The sequence below is a fragment of the Phoenix dactylifera genome, chromosome 2 (assembly GCF_009389715.1).
Source record: "Phoenix dactylifera cultivar Barhee BC4 chromosome 2, palm_55x_up_171113_PBpolish2nd_filt_p, whole genome shotgun sequence".
NCBI lineage: Eukaryota > Viridiplantae > Streptophyta > Magnoliopsida > Arecales > Arecaceae > Phoenix > Phoenix dactylifera.
This window is the reverse complement of record NC_052393.1, coordinates 14,927,369-14,948,402: the sequence shown is the minus strand read 5'-3', so window position 1 is coordinate 14,948,402 and position 21,034 is coordinate 14,927,369. Positions and strand designations below refer to the sequence as shown.

Genomic DNA, 21,034 nt, shown 5'->3' with positions numbered 1-21,034 from the left:
TTTTCTTTTTTTCTTTTTTTTTTTAGGGAACGAGGAAGAGTAGATGAACGGAACTGGAGGTAGAAATTGACGGCGCCGTCGGGCATGTTGTCGACGGCATTGAGGACTCCGTTGATGAAGCGCTGGGGGTTTGAGATTGAAGGCCTCGAGAAACAATTATTAATTATAAAAAAGATTCTCAATTTGATCCTAGGTTTAGTTTTAACATCAACTTTCTCGTTCATTTAAAACTTGAAGTTTTAATCCCTTTCTTTTATTTCTTCAATCATTGATAAGAACACGCTGCCTCGCTTTCGCTTCCCTCTGCCGCCGCTGCCGCAATTGCTAGGACAGATTAAATATTTTTTTAATAAATAAACTATAATTTATTATAATAAATAAAAATTTCAATAGCTAATTTTTTTTTACAGATTAAATAATAAATTTTAATGATGGCGAGCAAAAACTTCTATCTTTAATATTAGTATTAATTTATCAAATAAATATTGGCATTATTAATATCGACTTTACTTTATGTGATTCATGGTAGGATTTTTATCCTTCTATCTAAATGTAATGTAACTAATTATAATAAAAAAAAAGTTTTAATACATTGATTTTTATCATATATTAAACAATAAATTGTAATATTGATATAGCATATTAATGTCGATGTCTCTAATGCTAGCTTCTGTATGGCGAATGAAAAAAAATTGGATACGAACCATATCTCCAATATTAGCGAGAAACCCAAATTTCATACCCATAAAAATGATTCTAGATATTCAAATTAGAAGAAAATTATAGATATAGAGTTAATATATTTACGAGCCAGCTTCATCATCTTGGAGGGGGACTCGGCCATGATTATCAGCTGGATTCGAAGGGGTCCAAGGGGCAACGGTTGCGTCCACCCTTTGTTTCGAGATATCTAGGTAATGGTGAGGGATGGAGGGGCTTTCCAGGCTGTGAGGACCCGTGCGGGCGTGTGTTTAGTCCCACATCGGTTATTTGCTGGGTAGATCTTGAGTACTTATACAGGATTAAGGAATCCAAATAATAACTTCCAACTAGCCATTTTGGGTAAGATCCTGAGTTGTTATAAATGGTATCAGAGCGGATCCAGCCCATAACCTATGTGGACTAGGGGACATTGCAGCACGGATCTATTGAGGCTGACCACAGACTGATCGTGGTGCTTGTGATTAGATTTGAATGGATTTGAACCCTCAGTCTGACGAGGACGTCAGGGCTTGAACGGGGGGAGTATGTAAGGATCCGTGTGGGCGTGTGTTTAGTCCCACATTGGTTATTTGCTGGGTAGATCTTGGGTACTTATACAGGATCAAGGAACCCAAATAATAACTTTCGGCTAGCCATTTTGGGTAAGGTCCTGGGTTGTTATACAGGCTAAGCATATCTTTCGTGAAGCTAAGAACTTAAGAGGGCCGCGGACTGGATGGCTGCTTATGTAGCCAGTCACTCGGGTAGTACCCTGTGGGTTAGAGATGGGGAATTGCCTCTGACACTCCGAAATATTTTATTTTCTGATTTTATTGGGTGCATCCGTACTTGTATAGTATGATCCATCCGCCTTAGCAAAAAAAAGTTAATATATTTTAAAAATAATTTTAAACATAGAGTTGATATAACTGGAGAAAAGTGAGAAACAACATCGTTCCATCGTACTACGAAAAATATGTAGATACTGGCAACACAAGCACAAGGTGAGTACCAAAGTTCCCATTATATAACATATAAACGACAATAGATAGATTGGACTCGAGGGTGTCAATTGGTAGGTTTGTTTTTTAATTTTTTATTTTGTTTTTTGATACAATGGCAACTCACCCATACGGTAGTCTTTCACAATTGATATCAACGACCAAGGTTAAAGTCTCGTCTCTAACCTAGGTTACAACTTACAACTCACCGGTATACCAACCGGTTTCCGAGTCGTTCCGGTCCGAAAGACAGACAAAGATTCGTCCGGTTCCGCCACCAGTCGGTAGTCATCGAAGAAAAGAAAAGAAAAAGAAAAAGAAGCGCACCTCACCATGAGCGGCAGTGTCGCAGTCCACCGCGGCAGCCTCGGCTTTCCGGCGATGGGAGGAGGAGAGGAAAGGAGAAAGCGAGGCGGAGACGACGAGGAGGAGGAAGAGGAGGAGGAGGAGGAGAATGGTGTCCGGGGGATGGAGGCGTGGGAGCGGGCCTACGCCGACGAGCGATCGTGGGAGGCGCTCCAGGAAGACGAGTCGGGCCTCCTCCGCCCCATCGACACCAAGACCCTCGTCCACGCCCAGTACCGCCGCCGCCTCCTTCTACGATCCGCCGCCGCCTCCTCCGCCGCCCCCCGGATCCAGAAGGGCCTCATCCGGTACCTCTACGTCGTCATCGACCTCTCCCGGGTATGATTTCCCTTCTTCTCTCCATCGGATTTCGTTCCATGGCGTTAATATTATATAAATTTTTGTTTTTTCGAATCGGATCGATGGAGAAGATGAAAAGATTTGATTTTTATGATTTATTTTTGATCGTTTATCAAGGAAAATTAGTGTAGGTTGTTAATATCTGGATGAGGAGAATATTTGAGCTGCGAACAGAGCCATGGAGGATCAGTTTGGTTGCAATGAGTTGCTTTCTTCTCTTTTTTTTCGGTTCTTTCTAAGTTTGCTGCTGGGTGTTGCTGCTGTGCTTAGGCTTTGGTTGTATTTGTTTGCGAACATCTCGTTATGTTATTGGTTTATGAAAGTTCATGGTTTGAGCTAGGTCGGGGAAGGAATGATGAGAGGTTGAGTGAGCTGGTAAGTAAAGGGAGAAGGCCTGGCCCATTGTTCGGAGACACTTGAATCCGAGTTGGTGATTTAGGTGTTGCGGTTGAAGGAGATCAGAGAAAGTACAGCACTGTGTAGATTTAGTTGTGAAAAAGAAAGGACGATACTTGATGTGGTGCTCATCCATTTCACCAAATGATGTTCTTCTTCGTTTAGCACGGATGATGAGAGAGCAGGTTTGTGAATATAATAGTAGGAGGCTGCGGGTTTAGACTGAAAAAGGCAAGGTTTTTGAGGTTTCAAGTTGCCAGCACTCGACAGAAAGTTGGTCCTGTTGAAGGGGCTAGATCTAATGAGAAATGCTTTTGCAATACAAAATCTTGCATAAAAGAAAACTTATACAGCTCATGTGTAACGTTTTACTCCTCTCACTAGCATTTGCACTTACCATGGTACAACTATTAGTTATAACAACAAATGGAATTCTTGCACCTCCACTTGTAACTTTTTACATGTGAGGCTCTTGTGTTACACTAGGCCTACTTAAATCTGATGGGTACCTGGGACTTGCAAGTTGGATATGATCAAGGGTTAGATGTTTATGTTCCCCGTTCTTAAACAAGTCTAGGACAAGTGGGTCGTGGACCCTCTTTGACATGGAAGGACATAATTTTGCAATCAGTGATATTTGTAAATATAGTAAGGTTGATTGGCAAGTTTAAACAATATATTTTGTTGGTGGTCCAGCTGCAATGCTTATCTCTAAGAGATTTTGCCATCTTTTAGGTGTCTCTAGTGAAACCTCCTAATACTTGGATTTCAGCCACGGTTGCTCCACTTATGGATTTTGATATATAAAAGTTAACAGGTCTAGATGTTCATCACGCTTCTCTTAACAGGAAGGTAGATTAAAACTAATATGTTCATCACCAGATACTTTGCCATTTTTGACCTTGGAAACGTTTCATAAAATTATCATTGAAAAATTTAAGGGGCCTCAAGATGAGAACTGCCGTATAGTGTCCTGCAATAATGGCTCCTGGACATATGGCCTAGTTGATAGTGTAATAGCATGCCACCATCTCTCCATCTACAGGAGAAGCAGCCAGTATCTTTCACTTCATGTTATAACAAGAAGTTGTACCACCATCATGTAAGAACGTATAAATCAGACTTCATGATATCTGGTGATTGTACAATATGTAAGTCTTTGTCTATAATATCCAGATTGTTTTAATCAAAGAGTCTATAATCAATACTTAATCATGTATCCCATTGTACCTTAAATCTATAATGGACCAAACCTTTTTCTGCGGCTTTCCAATGATTTAGAAATCCAAACTGTATGTACAATATCTTAGTGGACATAGGCATATATTAAACTACATTAAACTCCTATCTTGTAATGCATAAGGAAACACTTGCATTTGCTCCTTGAGATTAATTATTTATTTGGCATGGAAAACTTTAGAGATGTCACTGATCTCAAAGTTATCGGGGAGAAGTTGTTTTGTCTCAGTAGCCCCAGCTCAGAAATAGCAAGTAGAATATTATCTATATAAACCACTAGGAAAATTAAATTGCACCTGCTCGCTTTAGGTAATATGCAATGGTTAGGGTTAGTCTCCATGTGCCTTTCACTTTAGTCTCATAAGTCTAAACTAGGTGTTTTCTTTGCTTGAAGCGAAGCCTTATAATTGCGCTACATGTGGCTGAACTTCTAACTTGTACTTAGCCAATATATCCATGATTGCTTTTGGAGAGTTATTATTGGAATTGGAGAGAACGTCTCATGGTGATATAGGCCTTTTTTTAGAATGAACTTTGAGCAACAAGTTTGGCCTTATGTCACTCTATTTCATACTAGGAGTCTCTTTTGATAACAGCTTTTAGTATGCTGGGCAGTTAACTGATTCCAAAGCACTCTTTTGGCCATTAAAGGCAACTATTCTGCATGATGTTATACCATATTGCTATACGATATTAAGAAGTTAACACTGCAATGGTTTGCGGTAATTGCTAATTCCTGCAAGTATGCGATGAAATTTAATGGAATTGCAAATTTCCAAGTCCTTCATGACATTAATGTTGTTCCTTGATTTTCAAGTGGTAGTTGATGACCACTAGCTTATAGGTGGAGACTTTTAGATCTGGTTGTTGTTTAAGACTTTAATACTTATTATAAAAATCTCGTTGAACAATCAGGTAAAGTGTCATGGTGCCATTCTTAGAATTTTCCATTTTTGGCATGATAAATTTCTCATTGGTTTTATGGTTTGTCACAATAGTTACTTTGTTATGAAATGATAAAGCAATCATGGTCAGGAGTTTCAAAGTTAGGATACTGACTAAAGCCTTATACATACTGACAAGTTATTTCTTGACAACAATCAAGAACCTTGGCAATAGGATTGTCAAGAGTGACATTCTTGAATTTTTGGGGATGTGCTTTTGTAAATCCTATACTAAACCATGCGTGATCACTCCACTCATTGCTCACACTTGGCCTTCATCTCTGTCTCGTATGCATGGGGATATGTTGTCTGTTCATATGAAGTGCTCAATCCAGGTCCATGCAGTTTACTGGAGGTGATTATGTTGTTGTATTTTGTGAAGTTCAAGCTCAAAATAAAATTGATTCTAACCTGAGGAAAAAAATCTAGAAAATAAAAGAAATTGTAGATCCAAGTTTATTGATATTTTATCATTCAAGGTATAACCTAAGCCCAGCTCCATAATTCCATTAGACAAGCAAGTCAATGCATTTTCATAACCCTTTTCTTTAGTTAATAAGATCACCACATAGTGATTTGCTAAAACTTCATGATGGAACCAAAGTGGTGGTGCATGATTCTTAAAAGATCCTTAGGTCCTTCAGTAACGAGGACCTACGTAATCATCATACACAGGCCCATCCTTCTTTCCTACCATCAAATTTTAATAATGGTGATATCCCTTTCAGGACAACCACCATTTTTAAATCCATGATGCAAGTTGGAGATAGGATACTTCATCAAAATGATCCGGATATATTTGGGTCTACATATTCTAATGCTCGTGATGAAGTAGACTGTTTGTGCATTGTCTTATAAAGCTTCAAGCTTCAAGCTCCCAAGTTTGAATTAAATTGAAGCATGATCAATATTTTAAATTGGTGATGCGGGATGAATGCGAGGGATTTAAACATAAGGATTATCAGTAAGTTATGTTGATTAACTAGCCTAATAGCAGCAGAAAATTCAGTCACATATGGGATAAGAAAACATTAACATGAGCATAGTAATTTCAAGACTAGTTACCCGCATGTACTAATTCATTTAGGACTTAGAAGAATGGACCGTTGTGGTTGAGAAACCACTTGATTAGGACACTTCCTTCAATAAATCAGACCTAGAGTTGAGGTTTACCAAACATTGAACTTCTGAAATTTTTTTGGAGGAGGATCCTTGATCTCACTCTCGAAGGTTGATGATTGGATGACCAAGCTTCATCTTCCGTTGCAACAGGGCCCTTTTGCTATTGGTTTGGAAGGATAATTGACCCAATGACATGGAGTACTTTAAGGACCTGCAAAGAAATAGGGATTAGAACTTTGGCGTGAGAGGGGAATGGAAATCACAAAAGAAAAAGGAGGCGAGAGGAGGTAGGGCAGCGGTGGATGTGGTAGTGGCTTTAGGGCCTCACGCCCAACTTGGAACAAGGGCCTCACGCCCAACCTTCTCTCAAGGTGACAAAGCAAGATTGCTAAGGAAGAAAGAAGCACTTTTTATTCATTCATCAATTGAAATTACAAGATATCATGAGGAGGTATTTATAGACTTTCCTCATGATTTGAAATTTAAACACATAATGAATGGCGCTCCACATTTGAAGGCTTGGTTGCTAGAGAAAAGGAAAGAAAGTTGGCCGGCTTTAAGGGGGAGGATTTGAAAAGTTGTTGGCTCCCATTTGAAATTTTCTTGCATTTAAATTGTGGCCGACCTCTTGGACTTTGAATTTGGGTGACGTGTCAACTTGTATGAGGTGGCATGGTGATTGGTTCTTCTGATGAGGTGGCATGACGTTGCATTGGTTTCTTTGATGAGATGATGTGGTCGGCTCCTTATGCTTGACTTCATCCTGGTTGGCGTGCTTCCATTGGTTGGAGTGGTGGTGAGGTGGCCAGCTGATGTTGATGTGGATGCCGAGGTGGTGCTCCAAGGGTGTGCAAAGGTGGTGGTAGAAACATGCAACATGTCCTGACTTGGCTTGCTTTCTGACTTATTGAGGCTTGCTTTCTGACTTATTGAATTTATTTACAGGACTCGATCAAAGCCACAGTGACCTTGAGTTAATTGATTGGAGTCTTTTCTGGATTCTGGTGCCCGCACCAATTCTCCCGGGGTGGGAAGAATTCGACTCTGTCGAACAGGGGTTGGTTTGGCTGTGGTACTTTTCTAGGAGATCTGGGTTAAGTCTCTGTAGGTCCTCTCGAGTAATCCATGAATCATCAGATTTTGGTCGACCCTCCCAGTGAACCAAATAGCGTTGGTACCCTTTGTTCCGGGTGGTGATAGCTTGATCATCCAAAACATGTTCAACCCTATCTCTCGATTCTGGAAATGTGGCTGGAGGGCACTCAGGTGTGGGTTCACTCTCAATGGGAGCATGATCAAAAGGCTCACTAGGTATCAATGTTGGTCCCTTATACTCTATAAGGTCTGAGATGTTGAAGGTCGAGCTAATACCAAAATCAAGGGGTAAGTCAACCACATAAGCGTTAGGTTCAATTTTCTTTAATATCCTAAATGGACCTGCACTGCGGGCATGCAATTTTTTCATAGTTCCCGGGGGAAACCTTTCAGGTTTTAGTCTAATCATTACATAGTCTCCTTCAATGAATTCCTTAGCCCGTTTGTGACGATTAGCTGCTTGCGCATAAGCTTTGTTACTCATGTCAATTTTCTTACTGATTTCATTATGTAAATCCCTGACATGTTGTGCATATGATTCTGCTGTCTCTGAGACTCGTGCATGTGAGGGTAATGGAATAAGATCTACAGGTTTCCTAGGTTTATATCCATGGACAATCTCAAAGGGACTCTTTCCTGTGGATCTATTGACTGAGCTGTTATAAGCGAATTCAACGCGTGATAATAGGAGATCCCAGTTTCCTAGGTTGTCACCGACAAGGCATCTCAATAAGTTCCCTAGACTCCGATTAACGACTTCGGTCTGACCATCAGTTTGAGGGTGGTAGGCAGTGGAGAATTTGAGTTTGGTTCCTAGCATATGCCAAAGGGTCTTCCAGAAATAGCTAGTGAACTTAACGTCTCTATCTGATACGATGGTCTTGGGTAAACCATGTAGCCTAACCACTTCATTTAGAAAAAGTTTAGCTATTTTTGAGGCATCATAAGTCTGGGAACAAGGTATGAAATGTGCCATTTTGGAGAATCGGTCTACCACGACATATACTGAATCATGTTTTCTCAGGGTTTTGGGTAATCCTAACACAAAGTCCATGCTAATATCTTGCCAAGGGCATTCGGGGACTGGTAGGGGAGTGTATAGACCGGTGTTTTGTCGTTGTTGCTTTGCTGTGGTGCAGGTTCGACATCGGGCTACTATTTGGGCAACGTTTTTCTTTAGACCTGGCCAAAAGAACTGGTCTTCAACTTCTAAGATGGTTTTGTTCCTACCAAAATGACCAGCTAGGCCTCCTGCGTGGATTTCCCAAACTAGAAAGTCTCGGGTGGAGGTACAGGGAATGCACAACTTATTTCCTTTGAAGAGGAATCCGTCGTGAATGGTAAAATCGGAAAATTGGCTCGAGGGTCCTTGACGGATTGATTGGTAGGTTTCCTTAAAGTCGGGGCAATGTTCATACTCCTCCTTGAGCCTTTCAAAACCTATGACTTCGGTACTAACAGAAGTGAGGAGCATAGATCGTCTACTAAGGGCGTCGGCAACACGATTTTCTTTTCCAGCCTTATGTTTCAGGACGAAGGTATAGGCCTGGATGTACTCTACCCATTTCGCATGTCTAGGGTTCAACTTTTTCTGAGAGTTGAGGAAACGTAGGGCTTCATGATCGGAGTATAGGACAAACTCTAGTGGCAGAAGGTAGTGTCTCCAGTACCTTAGGGCTTGGACCACTGCATACAACTCTCTATCGTAGGTAGAATACCTTAGCTTGGCATCGTTTAATTTCTCACTAAAGAATGCTACTGGGTGGTTTTCCTGACTTAGAACGCCTCCAATCCCGACTCCTGATGCATCACAGGCAACCTCGAAAACTTTGGAAAAGTCGGGTAATCTCAATATAGGTGCTTGTGTCATCTTGTCCTTAATCTCTCTAAAGGCCTTTTCAGCTGCCTTGGTCCACTCAAAATTTCCTCTCTTAAGGCAATCAGTAATGGGGGCGACAATTGTGCTGAATCCTCTAATGAATCTCCTGTAGAATGTGGCTAGACCATGAAAGCTACGAACGTCATGAATGTTTTTGGGTACTGGCCACTCGATTATGGATTTGACTTTTTCGGGATCGGCAGATACTCCTTCAGTGGTCACGACAAATCCTAAAAAGATAGTCCTATGTGTCATGAATTCACATTTCTTTCGATTAGCATAGAGGCTATCTTGTCTAAGTGATTGACAAACTTGTCTAAGGTGATTTAAGTGGTCATCTTTTGTTTTGCTATATATAAGAATGTCATCGAAATAGACCACTACAAACTTTCCAATGAATGTCCTTAAAACTTGGGTCATGATCCTCATAAAGGTACTAGGTGCGTTGGATAAACCGAAAGGCATCACTACCCATTCAAATAAGCCGTCCTTAGTCTTAAAGGCGGTTTTCCATTCATCCCCCGGCCTAATTCTTACTTGATGATAGCCACTCTTAAGATCGATTTTGGAGAATACCGTGGCTCCGGCCATCATATCTAACATGTCGTCTAGACGGGGAATAGGAAAACGGTATTTGACGGTAATCTTATTGATGGCACGACTATCTACACACATTCTCCAAGTGCCATCTTTCTTAGGGGTCAGAAGGGCAGGTACTGCACAAGGACTTAAACTCTCCCTAATGAACCCTTTCCTAAGTAACTCGCCAACTTGCTTTTGCAATTCTTGGTGCTCTGAAGGATTCATCCTATAATGGGGTAGATTGGGCAAGGTGGCTCCTGGAACTAGGTCTATGGCATGCTGAATGTCCCTTAAAGGTGGTAGGTTGTCAGGAAGATCTTTAGGAAATACATCTTTGAACTCCTCTAAGATTTCAACCACTTCTTGAGGGTGTGCTACTGGGGTTTGGTCCAGGGTCTCCTTAACAGCCAACATCCAAATGGGTGAACCTTCATTGATCTCTTGCTCTAATTCCTTAGCATTGATTAGGTTCAATCCAGGTTTCTTTTCCTTCAGACTACTACTAGCTCCCCTCTTAATGTTGTCCTTAGGTGGGGTAGGGTGAACTACAATTTTCTTTCCATTATGATTGAAGGAACATGAATTTGATCGTCCAAACAGGGTAGCATCATGATCGTATAGCCATGGTCTGCCTAGGATAATGCTACTTACTCCCATAGGAAGGACATCACACCATACCTTCTCCTGATAGGATTGGAATTGTATCTGGACTTGGCATCTAAGTTTAATGGGTATTGAGGTCGAATTTATCCAAGATACCTTATAGGGATTGGGATGGGGTACGGTAGGCAACCCTAAACTCTTGATGGTGTTGGTTGATATGGCATTGACACAGCTTCCACTATCTAAGATGATTTTGCAGGCTTTTTCTCCTATTTTGATAAAGGTTTGTAGGATGTTGGTCCTACGCCAATCTTCTTGTTCTTTAGCCTGGGTCAATATACATCTCACAACTCCTAGAAATTCAGACGTCTCAATGATTTCTTCCTCTTCTTCATATTCATCTACCAAATTGGTCTCTGCTTCGTAGACTTCTTCTCCATAATTCTCTAGGGTCTCAGGATCTTCTTCTTCTACTTCTCCTATGTGTAACGCTCTAGTGGGGCATTGGCTTGCATAATGTCCTATTTTATGACACCTAAAACAAGGGACATTGTTTTCCTTTCTACCTTCAGGGGCTTTTCCTTTGTCGTCCCTACGAGCCTGTGGAGTGATAGGATTGGGTCTGTGTGATGGGTTTGAACTTGGGTTTGGCCTGCTTCCAGGGTTGCTAATCCTATTGGGTTCAGGTCGTCGAAAAATGGGTCCCCTCTGGAATCGTTCGCAGTCTCTGGCAATCTGGTAGGCTTGGTCTAAATCATGAATTTCCCTTAAGAACAATTCCCTTTGAATGTCCTCCTTAAGACCAGCTCTAAACCTAGATAGGGTTACGGCTTCTGACTCGACTATGTTGCACCTCATAGCGAACTCATCAAATTTGGCAATGTATTCAGATACAGTTTTTCCTCCTTGATTTAATCTTTGCCATTGATCTAGTAACCTCTGTTCGTAGGATAATGGGACGTATTTCTCTCTTAGCTTAATTTTCATCTGTCTCCATGTATTGATAGGTAGTTCTTCTCTTTGCCTAGTGATCCTCTCAATATTTCCCCAGTATAACCTTGCATGTCGTGTCAACCTAAGCTTGGCAAATTTGAATTTTCTTTCTTCCGACATTTCATACCACTCAAAATATTGATCCATGTCATTTTCCCAATCAATGTATACCTTAGGGTCTAGACTTCCTTCGAAGGAGGGTGCATCAAGTCTGATACTCCTAAGGGCTCGTTCATCCTGGTCTACATGATCCTGTTGTGGTCGTCGCTGATTATGTTCAGGAGTGAAAAGGTGGCGATGGGGTTGGGGTGTCAATTCAGGTTCCACGCGGGTCTGTTGATTTTCCTCTAGGGTTCCTAGCCTCTCCTCAACTTGATCAAACCTATTGTTCAATTGTTTGAACTGCTCAGTCATAGTCCTTAGGATGGTCTCAAGATTGGGGTCCATGGCTTCAATGGGTTGTGTATGTGATGGGTTGTAGGGTGATCCTGATCTAGTTGTCATACAAGGCTCAAGACAAAACAAAATGACTAGCCTATGCTAGGGTTTGCTAAATCTAAATCAAAGACTTATCTAATCAAAATTGGTTCACCACTTGCCCAGGCCAGTTGGACCAAGAGTTCGTGTAACCGCCATTAACCATACTTAGCTGACACCAACCGCTTAACGGGGCTGGGCAGATAAGATGGTAGCCACGACCCTGATCGGAACTTTTCTAGACAGCAAGGAATTAGCCAAATTCAATTAGCCTAAAGACTCGTTGTGGTTTCTAAGTTAAGTTGGCTAGTTGAGTTTTAAATTAGGCTTAGGTTCTAGATTTATGAGGGTGGTTGTTTTGGGCTAAGGAAAGGTGATGAAATCCTTCCCTTATGTTGCAATTAGAGTGCCCTTAATATGATTTATGATGGATGCAACTATTTTAAATGTCCACACAAGTTGAGATTTAAAATTTCAAATTTCAAATTTCGAATTTAAATTTTTGAATTTTGAATTTCAGATTTGAATTTTAGTTTTCAGCTTTTGAATTTCAAATTTCAAATTTCAAGTTTAAATTTCAAATTTAAATTTTGAATCTCAAATTTTTTTTTGTTTCAATTTAAGTTCCCATTTTTAATTTCGAATTTTGAATTTCAAATTTGGATTTCAGATCTAATATTTCAAAATTTCAAGTTTTGAAATTCGAATGCAAAAGTCATATTGGAAATTTCAGATTTGGAAATTTTAGATTTGGAAATTTCAGATTTGGAGCCCAAACCTAGAATTTCAAATTTAACTTTGAAATTGTTAACTTCAAATCCTAAATTTGTGGAGATCAGATCTCAACTTTAATAACTAAAATTCGGAATTAAAATTTGAAATATTCAGATTTAATTCATAAACTTAATAAGGCATGCAAACTAGGATTTTGGCATCAATGGATTTCAGAAAAGTGCAGAAATTTCAGCAAGTGCAGAATTTCAGCATAATCAATGTGCGTGTCCTAATTAACCTTGCTCTGATACCAAAAATGATGCGGGATGAATGCGAGGGATTTAAACATAAGGATTATCAGTAAGTTATGTTGATTAACTAGCCTAATAGCAGCAGAAAATTCAGTCACATATGGGATAAGAAAACATTAACATGAGCATAGTAATTTCAAGACTAGTTACCCGCATGTACTAATTCATTTAGGACTTAGAAGAATGGACCGTTGTGGTTGAGAAACCACTTGATTAGGACACTTCCTTCAATAAATCAGACCTAGAGTTGAGGTTTACCAAACATTGAACTTCTGAAATTTTTTTGGAGGAGGATCCTTGATCTCACTCTCGAAGGTTGATGATTGGATGACCAAGCTTCATCTTCCGTTGCAACAGGGCCCTTTTGCTATTGGTTTGGAAGGATAATTGACCCAATGACATGGAGTACTTTAAGGACCTGCAAAGAAATAGGGATTAGAACTTTGGCGTGAGAGGGGAATGGAAATCACAAAAGAAAAAGGAGGCGAGAGGAGGTAGGGCAGCGGTGGATGTGGTAGTGGCTTTAGGGCCTCACGCCCAACTTGGAACAAGGGCCTCACGCCCAACCTTCTCTCAAGGTGACAAAGCAAGATTGCTAAGGAAGAAAGAAGCACTTTTTATTCATTCATCAATTGAAATTACAAGATATCATGAGGAGGTATTTATAGACTTTCCTCATGATTTGAAATTTAAACACATAATGAATGGCGCTCCACATTTGAAGGCTTGGTTGCTAGAGAAAAGGAAAGAAAGTTGGCCGGCTTTAAGGGGGAGGATTTGAAAAGTTGTTGGCTCCCATTTGAAATTTTCTTGCATTTAAATTGTGGCCGACCTCTTGGACTTTGAATTTGGGTGACGTGTCAACTTGTATGAGGTGGCATGGTGATTGGTTCTTCTGATGAGGTGGCATGACGTTGCATTGGTTTCTTTGATGAGATGATGTGGTCGGCTCCTTATGCTTGACTTCATCCTGGTTGGCGTGCTTCCATTGGTTGGAGTGGTGGTGAGGTGGCCAGCTGATGTTGATGTGGATGCCGAGGTGGTGCTCCAAGGGTGTGCAAAGGTGGTGGTAGAAACATGCAACATGTCCTGACTTGGCTTGCTTTCTGACTTATTGAGGCTTGCTTTCTGACTTATTGAATTTATTTACAGGACTCGATCAAAGCCACAGTGACCTTGAGTTAATTGATTGGAGTCTTTTCTGGATTCTGGTGCCCGCACCAATTGGGGTATGTTCAATATGTGTGGGCGCGTGCGCGCGCACATGCATGTGTATATACAACCTCCATCTCTTGGAGGAGGACTTAGCTTACTCAAGGTAGGATTTGGAGGGCAAGAAATAAGGAAGGGAAAGGTGTGACAGGTAGCAAGCTGGTTGGTATCATTATGGGTCAGTAAGAAGAGAGATGTTGTGGAGAAAGCTGGGGGAAACAGTACCAATGTATTGGAAGCCGGCCTTTATTATGTTTTGAGTTGTGACAAAAGGGAGGCAGGAGGTGGGAGAAAGTCACAATGAGCTAGTCTACAGGAGAAGACAATAGGTGGGATTTCATAATAAACCTTAAATATGAGGGGTTTAAAAGTTTCCCTCTTGTATTTCAGGAAGGATAGTGTCATTGTAACTTGCAAGAATGTGGCTTATTGTGTATGAGGTTTAGAGCGAAAGAGGCTTACCTTTATTTTACACTATTTTATTTTATTTTTTTGAGATTCCACATTTCCTTGTTCTCTTGATATAGTGGTAAATTTGATATACTGTTTTACTTTGATTTTTCATGAATGCAACTACTGCTTTGCAGTTTTTAAATACATCATGGCATGTTTTTTGATAGTGAAAACATCCCTTTTAAAAAGTCCTCTCTATTGAGTAATGTGGAATGCCACTTTCTTATGGCATTACATTTATAAGATGATGTCCCATATAATTAACTTGAGCATTCAGAGAATTTTGGTGGTCCAGAATGGTCACAATTTGACACTGATAGATACTGATTTCAAACAAAGCTGGAACATCCATTCTGTTTCATATCATTATATGTAGTTTTATCTTGATATTTAATGAATAATTACTGTTTTTTTCCCCAAAAAAAAGGTACATCATAGGATGTCTTTTCAAAAGAAAAGAAAAAAGAAGAGGGAAAACAAACCTTTTAGCTCTAGTAACATTATAAGGTGACTTTCTTATAAAATCACACTCATACAGTGAGTTCTCCATATAATTAACTCAAGTTTTCAGAGGAATTCGACAGCCCAAAATGTTCATTCATATTGATATGCACTAGCTTCAAACAATTGTAGAGCACTCATTCTGTTTGATATTGGTATATTACTAATTTCAAGTAATGCAGGCAGCTTCAGAGATGGATTTTCGCCCTAGTCGAATGGTTGTGGTTGCAAAATGTGTTGAGGTATTCATTAGGGAATTCTTTGATCAGAATCCATTGAGTCATATTGGTATGGTCACCATAAAAGATGGTGTTGCCCAGTGCCTAACTGATTTAGGTGGCAGCCCAGATTCACAGATTAAATCTTTACTTGGCAAGCTTGAATGTTCTGGTGATGCTTCCTTGCAGAATGCCCTAGAACTTGTCTATGGATATCTGAGCCAGATCCCATCATATGGTCACCGGGAAGTCTTAATCTTGTACTCTGCTCTCAATACCTGTGATCCAGGAGATATAATGGAGACAGTCCAGCAATGTAAGAAAGCCAAAATAAGGTGCTCTGTTATCGGCCTGTCAGCAGAAATTTACATATGCAAGCATCTTTGTGAGGAAACTGGGGGTTCATATACTGTGGCATTGGATGAGGTGAGGATAATGTCCTTGTTTTTACCTTTTACTAGTTAATCATGTATACCAACAAAATATTAGTGTTATTTTGGCAGTCTCATTTCAAGGAATTGTTACTGGAGCATGCCCCACCGCCCCCTGCAATAGCAGAATATGCAGCTGCCAATTTGATCAGGATGGGTTTTCCTCAGAGAGGAGCAGATGGTGTTATTTCTATTTGTTCTTGTCACAAAGAAGCAAAGGTTGGTGGAGGGTACACCTGCCCTAGATGCAAGGCACGCGTGTGTGAGCTACCAACTGAATGTCAGATTTGTGGATTGACACTTGTTTCTTCTCCTCATTTAGCAAGGTCTTATCATCATCTTTTCCCAGTGACACCATTCAATGAGGTGTCTTCCAGGATTCCAACTAAATGGAGTCAGAAGTTACCACAAACTTGTTATGGTTGCCAGCAGAGCCTTGTGAGCCATGGTAAGCAAATACTTCCAATTTCTTGTCTTTAAACCTTACAGTCATGTATTAAAAGATTGATAAACTCTGTATAGGTGAAGATGTATTATGTAATGGTGGGATAGAAAAAATTTGCAATTGTCAAATTTGGAACGAGAGTTCAATTCATAGAAAGGATTATGAATATTTTTCATATCATTGATACATTTTATAATATTGGTAATATTTTGCATATCTGACTGACCACAATCAACTGTCTCTTGGTCTAAGCCTAATAAAAAAAATGGTGTTTGATCCATTTAGCATCAAATTTATAAATATAATTACTTACATAATGTAGTATTTCATGATACTATACTGCAGATTAGCTGTTATGTGAGCTTATCAACATTGTTTCTGTAACAAAATTACTTGAAATATGAAATAATACTAACCATGTGATCACTAACAAATATCATGTTACTAAGGATATCAGGTCAAAATCATACTCATCTCAATGTTGCAAAAGGCTGCATGCATAGCCTTAATAGCTTCTGCATCTCATCTTTATTATATGTTTTAAAACTGACAGGACTCGATAATTGTGATTTAATTTTAAATGATATGGATCTGATTTCTAATAGTTTGAAGTAAGAATATGGAAAATGGTTAAATTGGGTGAACCTATGGTTGACCAAGTGAATCCTGGAGCCCCAGAACATCGAAACAACACATTGAGACTGGAAAAAGAGAAATATAATTCTTCTTACATTATTTTCGGTTGAAACTAGTCACAGTAGAGGCCATATGTAAAGCCCTATGACCAGCCATATAAATCAAAAAGCTCCCTTTTGAGACAGGTTTAATTCTATGAGCTTTTGTAGATTAGCTCCAATTACATTCAACGGAATAGGTGTTTGGGCCAACTGCTTATAAAAAAGAAGGAAAAATATACATATGTATGTACATATTCTTCTTTTGAATGCTAAGGAAGAATATATAATTGAAAACACTTAACTGAGGTATACTAATGTTTGAATCAATCAATTTATATAATATCTGAAATCCTATCATCTTTGCACTTGATAAACCTAACTTTGTGTATGTTGCTATTTTCCCTTTTCCTCTATTTAACCTTCTCATATTTTTTTGACCTTTATCTATGATATAGATCATCATCAGCTGCATGCGTGGACTTAATAGGTTATTAGTTTCATCTTTTAAATGTCTTAAAACTGATGGGACTCGGTTATTATGATTTACTTTAAATGATACAGATCTGAAGATAAAAGATGGAAAGGGGTCAATTGATTGAATCTATTGCTGAATAAGTGAATCCTTGAGCCTGAGAACATAGAAACAAGGCATCGAGACTGGAAAAAAATAAAGAAATATGATTCTTATTACATTATTTTCAGTTGAAACTTGTTACACTAAAAGAGGCCATGCTTAAATCCCTATGACCAGCCAAGTACTTCAAAAGTCTCTTACGTTTAATTCTATGAGCTTTTGTAGATTAATACCAATTACATTCAATGGAATAGGTGTTCAGGCCCACCACTTATGAGAAGGAAAAACATTTACTTCTTTGAATGCTCAAGAAGAACAAATATTTGGAAATCTCTTAACAGATGGCCTACCAATAGTTGAATTAATCGAGCCCTCTAATCCAAGATGATCAAGACACTAGAAGCGCATAGATGAGACAAAGGATTGCTACCCCCCATTTTTTTCTTGTCAGTCACCAAGTTAAAATAACTTCTATCAGGCCAATGGTTAAAGACATAGTTAGCTAACATTTTTCATGGCCAGCTTTCATGTTTTCCACCATTTTGTTTTGTTTATATTCTCATGTAAAAGGTAAGCATATACGGTAATCACCATTCTTCTGTTTTTTAAAAGTAAAATAATAGAAACAACATGTTTGTTATGAAAAAAGATTTGCTATAAATACTTGGAATCCCATTCCTTATTGTGACTCTATTATGCCACACAATCCCATAAATAAATTTTCTAGGTTGGTAACTCAACAGCATTTGCATCTATCCACCAGCACAGAGTGATGCCTTAAATTAATTTGTTGGTATCATTATTATGTATATATGTAAGGAGACTATTAATTGGTCATAGAATCTCTTAAATACCAATGCTGCACGTTTTTTAGATTAAGAATTTTAATCCATAGCCAAACTCTTATTAATCGAGACAGCTTGGTTTTGTTGTTTCATTTTCTTAGTGATTTGGTGATTGATATGGTCCACAATTTACATTTTATTCAACTTCCTTCTGAAGTACATGCTACTTTTTTATGTTATTTGTCAATGCATTTTCCTGTTTATTTTACCATTGCTGTCCGTATGCAGTTGTATTAATAATTCAAATGTTTCCACTTTTTCTTTTTTCTGATTACTTTTGAAAAAGCTTTTTTTTTGTGTGCGCGCCTGTCTGTGTTTGTGGGGGGGGGGGGGGGGGGGGGGAACCTGGCTCCTATTTCATTTTTCTCACCTTTTCATGATTTTTTTCTGAAACTTTAGTAGAAGTTAATTTTCGAGAATTTCAAGTTTTGCCTTCACTAAATTATATTCCAAATACTGAGCTTGTTACAATGGTAAAAGAACCAGGGACATGCAGTTCTTGAGGTAGTACTGAATTATAAATGGCACAGGTTTCTGAGAGCAGTAACTTTGACTCAGATGTGATATATAGACATGACATATTCTGATGTGTCATCCTTGGTGACAGCCTGTACTCAGTCCAAAGAGAATGTCCCACATCAAATATGAGTAATACCTTTTACTAATTAAAAATCTGCTTGTGTTTATCAAAAAGTTATTTGGAGAATAACTTCCATATGATTAATCCTGCATCTTATTAGAACCTCAAACTGCTTAAAACCGATTTATCTCAGATCAAATATTTACTTGTGTTGCTGTTCAGAATAATTTCATCTCAGCTTTTTGTTGTAAACTTGTTTACTGCTGCATATTCTGAGTCAGAATATTATCCATTCAAAGTGAACCTTTCTAATTTTCTTCTGCTTTAAAGTGATTCTAATACACATTATGCATGCCTGCATACTTTTTCACATATGTATTTATATCACAACATGGTTTGCATTTTATTCTTCTAACCAAGTTCGCTACCAAAATCTATGCAGGGGGTAAATCCGATCCCCATGTTTCCTGTCCGAAATGCAATCAACACTTCTGCCTTGACTGTGATATCTATATCCATGAGAGCTTGCACAATTGCCCTGGTTGCGAGAGTCAGCATGGCTCGACTACATAACAGTTGCATTTTCAGCAATATCGACAATTGTTGCCTTGGTTAATGCATGGCTTAAGAAGAGGCCGATTTCTCATGGGGCTTTAACAGCGCACTGTATTTGATCTCGCCATGTTGTTTGGTGTCAGATTCATGGAGCCAGTGGAAATGTCAATTTGCTTTGACCTCCTATGTATTGTTGCAGGATGGTTTCAGTTGCTTATTGATGTGCATACAGCTGAAGTTAGAGGTTCTCCAAAGTACAAACAATCCAAGTGCTTATTTGCCCTTGTCTTGCTTATTCCCATGAGCTAGAAGACCCTGCGGATTTTTGCTTCAATTTATCCTCCACCTCGAACCTCCATATGTAAAGATAATCCTGACACCTTACATGCATCTAATTTGCATCTATAATATTATGACCAAAGAGCTCTGCATCTAATTTGCTTGTATCGCCTATCTTTTGTTTTTATGCTTTTTGTTTCTGAAAGAGAAAATCCAGATGGGCATGTTATCAAGAGGTGTGGCTCATGGTCTTCTGCTAAAAAATCCAACCACATGGGAATCTATCTTTGTGCACATCTACAATGCAGTGGAAGGCCCTATCTCAGTGTGGTAAAAAATTAGTGGCAACATTATAGCCAATGAATTATCTCAAAAAAAAAAAAAACATTATAGCAAATGAAAGGTTGAAGAATAAGCAGATTATGTTTTTTTTCCATCATATATAAATATGCACTTTTTTTTTCTTTGATCTGCAGTAGAGTTATATGCTAGGCTTGGGGAACATGATTTATTTCAAGTCCTCAATTTATCAGCATATTTAGCCGGTTCAGCAAAGATTTATTTTGTTCTCTATTTTGAATCAGAGAATAGTTGCATTCCAACTGAAGCTCAAGTTTGTGGACTAAATAAAAGATATAGTACAGAAGCAAGGGGTTTTCCAAGCAATTGCGATCCTTCTTACATGATTCCATATGTAACTTCGTTAAGAGCTTGGTTTTACTCTTTCCCAGAATTCCAAAAGATAAGATGTTGACTTTATTGGGCGTATTCATACTGGTCAGATTTCTTAGAAAAAAAAAATGTTTGAGATCCTTGAAAGCTTGTTTTACATATCCTAGTCAAAATCTTTAATCTATCAATTCTGATATATGTGTGCAGGAATCTCTAAAAATGTAATAATAATTGAGACTTGTCTCCGAGGATAACAATCATCAATTTCGATACACCTTGATGTGGTTTTGTGAGAATTATTCTTAATCTAAAATGCTTTTCCCGTATAATAACTCATGATATTCAAAAAGTATTTTAGTTCATGCTAGAAGAAGGCTACATACATCAACGATCAGCTAAAGGGATATGTGTGTGTGAGCATCAAATATGTTGAGCCTCTCCTCTCCCAAGGCCCAAGTATTGCTAACATCACCTGATCCAGAATTTTAAACGGGCTGTTTTTTGGAATATAATAAAAAAAAGGACTGGACCTTGTCCGCTTTTCTAAAGTGATGTTGGATTTGGTCTGCTGGGCCGGATTTTTGTTGCCAGATACATTGTCTTCCCATCTCCATTTATTTGTTAAGCTGTCTTACGAACGATCCATTTTAAGCAGGTTTGGATTTGATATAAATTGATTTAGATTATAAATGGATCAGCCGATTTGGACCTAGCTATTAAATAGGTTAGGTTCAAGTTTAAATCTTCGATCCGTTTAACCCATTTTGACCCGTTTAATAATTAGGTTGGGCCATAATCATACTCTTTTAATCTGTTTAAAATATGTTTA

The 21,034-nt window shown here is 38.8% G+C and overlaps 1 protein-coding gene across 2 annotated transcripts; it reads left to right on the top strand.

The window, feature by feature from the left end:
* Positions 1-1,999: 1,999 nt before the first annotated feature.
* On the top strand, positions 2,000-19,690 carry LOC103697841 (general transcription factor IIH subunit 2-like). Of its 2 annotated transcripts, XM_039123171.1 has the most exons (5): positions 2,000-2,387; positions 15,112-15,171; positions 15,337-15,573; positions 15,651-16,026; positions 19,142-19,690. In XM_039123171.1, the coding sequence occupies exons 1-5, from the start codon at positions 2,037-2,039 to the stop codon at positions 19,270-19,272; spliced, it is 1,155 nt and encodes a 384-aa protein (XP_038979099.1). In that variant the 5' UTR covers positions 2,000-2,036; the 3' UTR covers positions 19,273-19,690. The 2 variants fall into 2 exon arrangements, with proteins under 2 accessions (XP_038979099.1, XP_038979096.1); XM_039123168.1 differs by having other exon boundaries at positions 15,112-15,573.
* The last annotated feature ends 1,344 nt before the right edge of the window (positions 19,691-21,034 follow it).

Coding starts and splice junctions, on each gene's coding strand:
- LOC103697841 (XM_039123168.1), top strand. CDS start 2,037: ATGAGCGGCAGTGTCGCAGTCCACCGCGGCAGCCTCGGCTTTCCGGCG. Junction 15,574..15,650: donor ATACTGTGGCATTGGATGAG/GTGAGGATAATG, acceptor TTATTTTGGCAG/TCTCATTTCAAGGAATTGTT. Junction 16,027..19,141: donor GCAGAGCCTTGTGAGCCATG/GTAAGCAAATAC, acceptor AAATCTATGCAG/GGGGTAAATCCGATCCCCAT.